We start from the raw sequence: 11363 nt of genomic DNA on the forward strand, positions 1-11363 counted from the left end.
CGGTTTACAAATCCATGGGAACGGATTGCGAAAGTGCGCGCGCAGGTTATGAATTCGTGGGTACAGATTAAAAAACCGAGGGTGCGGTTTACAAAATCTGAGCGCACAGATTGGAAATTCGTGGGCACGGTTTGTTAAACTGAAGGAACAGTTTATGAATTCGTGAGTACGATTTATAAACTGAGGGGACGGATTGCAAAACCGTCGCCATGGATTGATTGTTTTTCTCCTACAATTGACGTGCGGGGCTCCGTAATATCCTCATCCCCTGCCTCGTTCCTCTTTTCGCCCCCAGAAATCTGTCCCAACCACCGCCGCATTTAGTTTAATCTTAATTTTTTTCTTTAATAGCTAACTCCCTCCTCTTTAAGTCTATGTTCCCTGCTCTGGCTCCATTCGTTCTTCTTCCTTGTGTTTTCTGATGGACGCTCTATTCGTTTCCATGTTTTTTCGAGCTGGTTTAACTGCAAACTGCGTGCAGCCAATGGGCGTATGAAACATCATCACGTAGCATTACAGCACAGTGTTCATGGGAGATGTAGGAAGTGCTGCCAGGGGGATAAATGACCGAGAACAGAGCCTCATGCCATGGATCACCAGCCAAACTGGCTAGTAAGTTTTAATTAACACCCGCCAAAATTAATTTTAACCCGCATTTGGCGGGTTGGCGGGTGTTAATTTAGAACCCTGGTCATGACATATGTGATTAATGACAAGAACAAGCCCAAAGTTCATTATTTCTCTGCTTAAATGTGAACAAACCCAGCAACATGTTTTGGGACTCTGTGTTGTGTATTTGACTTTATCCAAGAAAACCAACTCGTAACTAACAGCCTGGAGGCGAATCGCCTTAGGACATGTCATTTTGCCAGTTTCTTTCCAACAAGCCCTTAGGATCTCCATCAAACCTGGACCCTCACTGCGAAAACAGTTTTATTTCTATCAGCACCAAGTTAAGCCTGTCGTAAATGGACCTTTAAAACACAAGTTAAATTGTCTTTCTATGCACAAACACATACATTCCTTTCCTCTACAAGTCAAGATGTTTACAAATGTCAGTCACCTGGGGACGACCAGCTGTAGTTTGAATCTTTTGATGGATTTTGAGCTGCATTGCCAGACGACACAATTGCTAACAGCTAAAATCAAAAGAGATGTGGAGGACCAGAAAGAGTAGAGGCTAATGGAAGGCTAGATGTTGGAACACGAAAACGGAAAATGCTGGGGAAAGGGCAAGAATCAGTGGGAGGTAAAGAAAACAAGTGGAAGTGAAAAGTTTGGGGAGTTGAGAGGTGGGCTGCTGAAAACAAAAGCAGCAGCGGAAATTAGGCCACAAGATGATGAATTATCAGCAGAGTGGGACCAAAGAGTCTTATTTATCAAAAATTAAGTCTGAAACTCGTGCAGATTAATGCCAAGGAGGTTATCCCTAGATGTAAACCAGTCTCTCCTTTCTTAAATACTACACTTTTCAGTGTGTTCACACTTCTTTAAGCTGGAATACTGCTTTGGGTGGTCATGAAGTATCTTTGGAGAATACTACAAAGTAGTATTTCAAACACACAATCCATGTGCAAACTAGTAAATGTATTAGTTGCAGTACGGTGTGTTCACCAGTACTAAGTGAAGAACATTTGCAAAACCCAACATCTCAAATATGAACCAGCACCTCAAAGGAGATATAAATTGGTAACGGGTTATTTGCTCAAGGCAAATACCTGGAATGACCTTGTGACTCCTTCAGCTGGATGGACCGATCCATTTTACTTCTCCAGGTCAAATTCTTTTTCATTTACAGGGTCTACCAGCCCTTGGGCCAGAGATTTGCAAGCAATTCTTTGCCAGAGATCTCCAGATAAAATGGGTCCACTTTACTTATGATGTTTAAGCCCTGAAAACCCATTGCATACTGAATTCCAGTAAGGCAAAAGGTCAGGACAAGAGTGAGATAGGGATGCTTGGACGGCCTCTGGCCAGTTTTCAGTGAGGTCATAAAAACCTAACAGAAGCTCTCATGAAGGATAGAGGGAGTAGAGAAAGATAGCACAACCACTCCTAAAGAGGTTAAAGGTCAATTTAGAGGCATCTGCTCCCAACCCTCCGGATTGCTGCTAACTCCAATCCAAAGCCAATGAGCTAATGGCACGGTTGTTTTAACATTAAAAATATCCCATGTGTAAAGCCTCTGGATTACTTTGGCCTTTTCCTTGTCCAACTGGGCCCGTTTCAAGCCCCTGACCCTAATGAATTCAAATCACACTGCCATCTAGACTATACACATACACACTTTTGATGCAACAAAAGAGGTAGGGTAACTCCGTATTATTTCATGCCTTTGCATAAGTCCCATGTGTGGATGTTGTCACTTTCTTGTACTAGCTGCTCCACAAGACCCTTCTGAGTTCTGGATTGATGGATGATATTGGGAATAAACAACAGAAAGTAGTTAATTATGTTTTTTTCTTTTTTTTGGCACAATACAATGAGTGCATTTGATAAGATGATAAGAATTTCTGGGCATGCTATTATGCACACATAAGGATACACTTATCAGATATTTGTCTTCCTTTCCGCTGGTTAGATGACAAACCCAAATGAAAAGACAATAAACATACTCCTTCTTGGGTTTTTGCTGTTGTTGTTTTTTGTGGAGTCCTTTAAAACTAAGTTGGCCTAGAGGTAAATTTTCTGTTCTTAAACTTAAAAATATATATCCACAAAGAACATTTCCACAACAAAATGTAATGTAGCAAGCTCTTTAAGAATGATTGTTTCCCTTTTGACTGGCATGTACTTTTAGCTGTTAAAAGACTATAAATCCAATACTAAGAAATCAGTCTCTCTGGGGATACAAACATCAAGCGTTATGGGAGAACTGGAGCCCATCTTTGGAGTCTTGTGGGGCTGACATTGCCTCTGAGACATCTAAAGCAAATGAAGAAAAACCCTTGCCAAGCCTTCAAGACTTCTAAAAACATCTACCCCATGCTACTGGCTTTGTACTGAGTGAAACTCATCAGGGTTGGCATCGAGAACCACATAATCATATTCTCACCCCAAGACCATTGCTTTTACAGCAGTCTCCCAGACTTTACCTTCATTTAAGAGGCCCCAAAATGCAATGTGATCAGACTCCTCCAATCTGACGGCCAAATTATGCTTAGCAAGGAGAGCCAGTCAGCTCCAAATCCTAATGCAGCTCTCTTAAACCATCTGACCCAGGATAACTTGGCTTAATTGGTCGACAGTAGATCAAATGTGCTTTTTCGTGCAACATCATTATAATCAGCGTTGTTAAGGGCTATTCTTACACTGTGTTTGTATGTTAAATTTGATTACAAATGGTGCTTGGTATGGTGCTAAGACCTTTCTTTAAGACTATAAAATTTGTGAGAAGGGTCTTTACGTTTACTTCGCCTTTACAAAGGGAACTGTTGGAGGAGAAACAATCTGGAAACCGTGCCAGTTCCTACATCCCTTTGGGCTAGTTTGTGTTTAGCATGGGCTCTCAAACGGGTACAGTGGCACATTTCTCAATTGACTCGGTGCCACATGGTTCTGCTCCACTGACCGGATCAGACACTCCCTATTAGTTTACCTGGAAAATTGGCCAAAGTGTTCCGTTAACTAATTTTTGAGTACAGTACAGGTCAACTACTATTGGTCCCACTTCTGGTAGTGGGGTACACATACAGAATTGTGCTTTTGTTTCTGAATTTCAGTTTCAACTGGGCCACATTCCTAATCTAATGGACTCAAAGTGTCTGTTTGACATTGCTAGATTTGTTTCAGACCTTAGCTGAGAAGACCCTTTCCTGATTAAATAAGGATCCAAGAATTTCAGAAATTATAAGCAAGTACAGTTGAGAGGATAATTGGAATAACTTTTTTGAACGTATGAGGACCGCACAACACAAAACAGCCATTGTTTTCCCAAATATTTGAAAAATACACAGCTTTGGCTTTGTGGAGAAGAATGCAGATGCTGAGGCACTGGAAGGCTTGGAAAAATATCTATCATGTCATATAATATCAATAACTCCTCTCATTTAAGTGTGTTTACCTAAGTTTTCAACTAGAGACCTAAAACACCATGTATTCGTCTAGAAGATATATAGACATAAAATTTACGATAACCAAACAATAATATCTGTCAACGACTTAAATTATCAGCAGGAAATGACATTCCTGTTGTCATGACCAACATACTGAGGCATTTCAGTACTTAAAATTCCTTCACAGTAGATTCACAACACTTCTGCAGCTGGCTCTATCACAAACGGGACCAATTGTGCTTTCAACCCAGTTTGGCTTTAACCCAAACAGGTTGCAAGATAAATAATCTACTGCATTTAAAAAAGATGATGCTAGCTTTGAATTCAAGTTTTAAAAAAAAATGAGATATACCAACCCCCAAATGAATATACTGTACTTTGGGTAATAAAAGTTGAGTTAAACCCTCCGCCTCATATGGTTAAATCATTAGAATGTCCACTTCAAGAATGAAACTGACAGAGAACAGGAGCAAGACGTAACTAAAAAAAAAAATCTTACCCCCTGAGGGACTCCTGGCCTCTCCGACGGACCCTCAGTTGTGCCTCCCCCTCAGGTTTTCCAGTGAAACGACTGGCCTGGATGTCTCCATCTCCTTGCGCCTGCGCCGAATGGACCGTGGCCCACCAGATCGCAGCCCATCCGAGCAACACCTTGGCCAGCTTCCACACTCCCATTGGCCTCTGCTGTGCGACTCTTTAAACGTGCCTCACCCGCAATAAAACTCTTCCTTTCCAATGAGCTCTTCAGATGCAAAACTTCAAGCTTGTGATCCAAGAGCACTCCAGGCTGAAGGCTAAAAAATAGAAGACAAATGCATACCATTACTTTCATTTACTGCTTAGCCTATTTGGGTTATACAGTGAACATATGAACAAATGTGCCCCCTCATAAATTTAGCCATTAAATCGCCCACGGTCGATGATGGAGTTTTTTATAAAGTCTAGTATTATTCCAGGCAATCCGTGTGGCTATTTAAGCGCGAGCATGCATCCTTTTACAGGCCCACTTAGACTGTCTTAGTGTGTATTCCCTGTAGAAATAACCAACCCTTGGCCAAGACTGGTCTCCTGGTTTTGTCCTCAACTGGCTCATTAAAAATAAGATTTTAGGGTAAATAATGGGCCTCAGAAGACTTAAAACCACGGCAGGAATTGGTTTCAACTTCAGGGGGGTGGCAAAACAACATAGTTTTCTTTTCAGCATTATATATTTGTGTTAAACCTCTGCAAAGTGGGCATACTGCTTAATAAATACATTCTTTAACAAACGTAAACTGGATATGCCTCCACAGACTTTTATTATGCTGATTATAATATATAACTTTATTTTACTGTGAGCCGCTTTTTGATAAAAACACAAAATGTAATTTCACAAAATGAACACCGTTTAACATGAAAGGCTTTGTTGGCTTAATGAGAAGATTGTGATAATAAATTACAGTACACCATCCAAGATGACAGGTCTAGTTCTCAGAAGGAAAGTTTGAGGAGTTTTCAAGTGGGCGTGTCTAATTGCGATGTGAACGGAAAAAAACATCAATGAGGAAACTCAGTCTAGATACACAGATACATTTATATATTTCTATTACACTGCTAATGCATTTTGAGTAGCCTTGATAAAGGCATTTGCTTATAAAAAATTATTTATCATCAGAACGACTTCTGTTTGTCTTCAGTTTAATAAAATTATGAGTATGATAATAGATTCATTCAGTTAATTCACAGTTCATCTGATTTTAATAGGTCTGGCAAATCTGAGAGGAAAAATTTGAGGAGTTTTTATGTGGGCGGCGCTAAACGCGGCGCGAACAAAGAAAAAAAAGACAACAGTCTTCTTTATTATTATTATTATGAATTACATCGCCCGCTTGACGTCAGACACAGGGAACCCGTTTTTTTTACTTTAATTATGACGTTTAAAATTGCAGCACGTGAGCACATCCTTTGTGAAGAAAAGAAGAAAACAGTAGGTAGAAAAAAATGTAAGCGTTTGTAGCCTACTTTACGAGAGATTTCGCGATTACATTGACTGGCGTCCAATATTCCGCTGATAATCAGTGTATTTGTTGCGTTTAGTCTATTTTAAGGAATACCAAATGGATACTTAAAGAAGTGACGCGTAAAGTGTATTTAACCAACTGTTTAAAGTTACTTTTTCATGTTTCTAAACTTTACAGCGTTTCTAGTCTTTAAAATGTATTTCTATGCAGTCATGTACCAGGATAATAGTTTTATTTGCGTTTTAAATGAGATAGCCGGTAAGCAAACTGTAAGGAGAGAAACGCCGGGTTACGTCACAAAGGAATGTTTCCTTCAAATTAAAATTTGCAAAGTAGCCAACTTCACAATCGCCCTTAAATTCTTTGCCTCCTACATGTAATATTTAAATCGCGTTGCATATTAAATGCGCATCGTTGAAACTGATGCATATAAACCATGCGTGAATAATAAGGATATTGAAGCAGAAATACCTCAGGTGTCTCGGAGTGCCTTTAGGAGTCCGTTATTGTCACGGGATATGTTCCCCTGAATGGAAAACTGCACTGTTAGCCCTTGTGAGAAAGAGAAACGAGTGAATTATCCAGATAGGTCGAGGGGAGGTGCTTTGGTTGGAGAACCATAGAGGAGGGGGTTTTGAACCCACTGACTGTCCCCCTGCAATGCAACCAACTATTATTTTCCATAAATTTCTCCACCAGTAGAAACAGTTATTCTTTGTAACCACTTATTGATGTTTTTGTTCGAAAAGACAGGTAGGCCTACACATGATAGCAATCATAAGGAAACATTTTACAAACAATGGTATTTGTAAATGCATCTGTAGTCAGTATTTACTGAGACTAAACGATTAACTCAAATTGTTGCCAATTATTCTGTTATGTAGCCTTTTTGTTGCATTTTTATGAAGAAAATACATTTTCTTTGCAATTTATACTGTCTCAACAATTTAAGTGAAACGTTGAACTATACTGAAAGTATTACATTGTCTTACTATATGCTTATTTTATTTTGCATGTTTTTGTGCACAAAAAATTCTCATGACCATTTATATTGTCAACCTATTTGAGAGAAACGTTGAACCAAACATTTCAAATTGTCTTGGTGTGATTTATCTTGATCTGTATGATTCATACAGACTTTATATTCATAGCACATGCAAATAATAATAATAATGATAATAAACGATGACTTGTAAGTAGAGTAAATGTACTACAAAAGTCAGAATAAAGCCAATGGAAGGTCAGGCTCAGCATGATGTCATCATACTGAAAGGGTGAATAATCCAGTGTTAGCCAAGCAAGATAAAATGGTTTGTTTGTTTGTTTTCTATAATGCTACCTAACTTGCCTGATTTTAATTGGCTGTTAGGGACGACGCGCCACTTGGGTGGTCAAACAGCTGAGCGCAACCCAAATGCGAGCAACAACATTGTTGAAACTGCTAAACTGAGTCAGCAGGTTTAAAAAACATAGATGCCTTTGTTGCCTGAGCAATTTCAACAACGGCCTCCATCACCCTCGCATTTATTGTGCTCGTTTTATCCCTCAGTAAGTCAAAAGACATGGGAGATTTGGTTACAATTTGTTCCCAATGTCATAAAAATTACTTAATTGAAGAAATCTGCATGCAACTGTTTGAGTGTGCAACCATGTTTGAGCAAAATCAGTGTTAGAAGTTATTTGTGGCGTGTTTTCCGATCCCCCTCGTCCTTGGAGCGAACGCAATGGAATGAGATAGGACCAATGTTCTTGGCAAAGTCGTCTTTCTCCGAGACCCACACGGCTCACTCTTAAACAAAACCACATTATGCACCGGGTCCCCTTTCCCTTTCCCTTTCCATTCGACTCTCCCTCCACATCTGAAAAGGTTGTGTTGAACAGTATGTTTGCGCCCAAAGAGGATGCGACATCCAGAGACTTTCCAGGAAGATGATAAAGACGGTTTTCTGACTAATCTCGTGACTGTCTTGAATTGCTCCAAGACAGTGGATTGTAAACACTCTCTGCTTTCGATTAATGTAATTCTTTCCCTATTTGCGGCATTTGCTTAGCAAGCATCACTATTACTTTTTACTCATAGTGTTTGAAAAAGAACATCTTGTGCTCTAGACATTAAGGGAATAGTTAATTTACTGCAAGTTTCCTAACCCACAGCCATTAAAGATGTGGCTGAGTTTGTTTCTTCATCAGACTTGGGGAAATGGAGCATTGCATTACTTGCTTACCAATGTGCAGTGAATGGGTGCCGTCAGAATGAGAGTCCAAACAGCTGATAAAAACATCACAATAATCCACACCACTTCAGTCCATCAGTTAACATCTGGAGAAGACAAAATCTGCATGTTTGTAAGAAACAAATGCATCACTCTCATGGACCTTTTCCTGGACTGTGCCCAGCTGGTGGAATGACCTCCCAATCTCAATTCGTACAGCTGAGTCTTTACTCATTTTCAAGAAACAGCTAAAGACTCATCTTTTTTTTTGCCTGCACTTAACCAACTAACACTAGCACTTTTCCTTTTCTTGTCTTTTAATTAAAAAAAAAAAAAAAAAAAAACCTACCTATGCGTTCTGTACAAGACTAACTGAGACTTGTCATGGCACTTGTATACTGTTGTTGTTCTCTTGTTGACCTGACTGCTTCTATTGTTCTCATTTGTAAGTCGCTTTGGATAAAAGCGTCTGCTAAATGATTAAATGTAAATGTAAATCATTAAGAAAGGTTTAATTTAAAACCGTTGTTTCTGGCTGTAATCCATAATAATGCTTCCTCCGGTGAAAAAGTCCCGTTTTCTTCTTTCACATCAAAATCCACCCACATATTTGTTTAGAACTGTTTTGGACTGTTTTTGCTTGTAAACAGTGTTTGATCTGTGCAGATTCAGACCAGACAACATTTTTCACTGCTGGAGGAAGTGTTATTATGGACTTTGGAAACATATTTCAGCTGGAAGCAACAGATTGAAGTTAAAATGTCATAATGATGGATTTGTTTCTTACAAACATTCATCTTTTGGCTTCTCAAGACATTAACTGATGGACTGAAGTGGTGTGGATAACTTGTGGATCATTACAATGTTTTTATCAGCTGTCTGGACTCTCATTCTGACGGCACCCATTCACTGTAGAGCATCCATTGCTGATCAAGTGATGCAATGCTACATTTCTCCAAATCTGATGAAGAAACAAACTCATCCTAATCTTGGATGCCCTCAGGGTGAATAAATGTTCAGCAAATTTTCATTTTGGGTGATCTGTTCCTTTAATGATGTGCCTTGTTGCTTTTATCAGTAATCAAAGTTACTTTTTTTGTTTTGTTTTTGATTGATTGACAGACAATCCATATTTAGAGGCCAGAATATCTAAAAAACATACAAAATATCTGTCAGTAAATATTCTCAATATACTATAAAGTACACTTAGCATGTTTTGCCGGCTTGTTTGTTAGAAAGGCAATAATTGCAGGCAGGATTTGAGATGGTGTTGTTCTACGGCTGGACTTCGTCATAGAGAAGGTCTGTTTATGAGCGATGAAAAATCCTGCGTAAACCAGATGATGATCCAGTTGTTTTTAACATGGTTCTGGTCCCATCAAGGATCCTCTGTTTGACTCCTTCATTAGTTCTGACAATGCTGCTTCGAATGGCTTTGGCTCTGCATCCCTGTCTTCTTTGTTTCGGCAAAAGCATTTTGAAAACAGGAATTGCATTTAATACAAGTCATTTGAGTCATAAAACACACACACACACACACACAAAACAATAAATGTGTTGCCTAAACAGGCAGTCTGTTAGGGTTTTGTTATCTCCAACATGCATTGCTGTGTGATAAATGATGTGGTTATTGCTATAGGAACATTGGTTTGTTGTTTGCTCACTTTATTTATGCTGTCGTTGTCCTATTAGTTTTCTCTTGTTGTGTTTTGTGTTATTTGTCACTGATATCGAGGTTTGTGTGCTACAGTTTGTTCACAAGATTTCAGTTGCATTTTAACATGTTTTGATAGAAGTCTCTTCCGCTCACCAAGGCTGTGTTTATTTTATTAAAAATACATTAATGTTGTGAAATATTATTAGAATTTTTTACAGTAGTAAAGTGTAATTTATTCCTGTGATGCACAGCTGTATTTTCAGCATCATTCCTCCAGTCTTCAGTGTAACATGATCTTCAGGAATCAGAATAATATGATGATTTACTGCTCAAGAAACATTTCTGATTATTACCAATGTCGAAAACAGGTGTGCTGCTTCATATTTTTGAGGAAATCATGATACATTGTATTTGTCTTGTATTGCTATTTGCTCATTTGCTGAAAAGATATTTTGCTTTTGATTTTAATGAGACTTTTTCCACGTAGTTTACCAACAGTTGACTTTTTTTACAGTTAACATGAATTAATCATAAATGAGAAACTAGAAATCTTGTAAAGCTCACATATCAGAAGTTCCCCCGTGCTTTAGGAAACTAGATATTTCTATAGATAAAATTCTTATCGGTGCATCTCAGAGGATGCCGTAGCGAGACACCCGTCATTTATTTTGGAAAGACGCTTGATTCAAGCCACATGCGAAGCATTATGCATATTAGTTCTGTGCAAACTAAAAGCATGCACATATAGTCAGGTTTCTGAGATTTTCTTCTTTGATGGACATATATAGCGAGGTCAAGAAAATGCGAACGCTCCTTATGTGTTGGGTAATGAATGCCTTGCAATTTGACATCGTAGCCTTGACGCAAGGAACGGATGTATAAAATGCCCTATGTTGTAAAGTATTGAGTCACTCAATGAGGTTTGGATGGGGTTCAGATCTGGGTTTGTGGTGGTGACCCACATGGGTCAGGGAGGAGCGTGATAGTTTTGAGATGCTCCCTGTTCTGTTTGCACTCCTGTGGTCTGGCGTGAAAATGATTGTGAAAGAGCTGGCTTGACAGTAGAAATTAATGCATCTTTAAGTATACGTTTTACTTGTATATAAAAGACCGACGCATACGGGTTTGGAGCGACACAAGAGCGAATAAATGAAGAACTGAGGAAATTTGTGGCCATCGGTTGAAGACTCCACCATTAAATCTCTCATAAAGTCCTTGAGTTTTAATCTCTTCATTTCCCTAAACGTCAGAGGAGTGCTAAACTGTTTTGGGAAGCGGATCTTAGGTCACTCTAATTTCTGGTGCTTTTACACCTCGAGAGCTCTTTGTTCTCTCAAACACCTTGTTCTTTTTTTTTAGATATATAAATATATTTCAGTAACGCTAAGCTCACCTTCCTCCGACGCAGCTGTAGGCCTCCAGTGATGTAGTGAGGTAA

The 11363-nt window shown here is 39.0% G+C and overlaps 1 protein-coding gene across 1 annotated transcript in view; it reads right to left on the reverse strand.

Moving 5' to 3' along the window:
- The window catches only part of LOC132131868 (fibrillin-2-like), an 85777-nt gene extending 79175 nt beyond the window's left edge, over positions 1-6602 (reverse strand). Inside the window, exons 1-2 of the mRNA XM_059543998.1 lie at positions 6527-6602; positions 4555-4849 (exon numbers count right to left, since the gene is read on the reverse strand). Of these exons, the coding sequence (XP_059399981.1) occupies positions 4555-4730 (176 nt within the window). The 5' untranslated portion in view covers positions 4731-4849; positions 6527-6602. The remainder of the gene's footprint in view (positions 1-4554; positions 4850-6526) is intronic.
- Positions 6603-11363: the final 4761 nt, after the last annotated feature.

This window comes from Carassius carassius, chromosome 48, assembly GCF_963082965.1.
Source record: "Carassius carassius chromosome 48, fCarCar2.1, whole genome shotgun sequence".
NCBI classification, from domain to species: domain Eukaryota; kingdom Metazoa; phylum Chordata; class Actinopteri; order Cypriniformes; family Cyprinidae; genus Carassius; species Carassius carassius.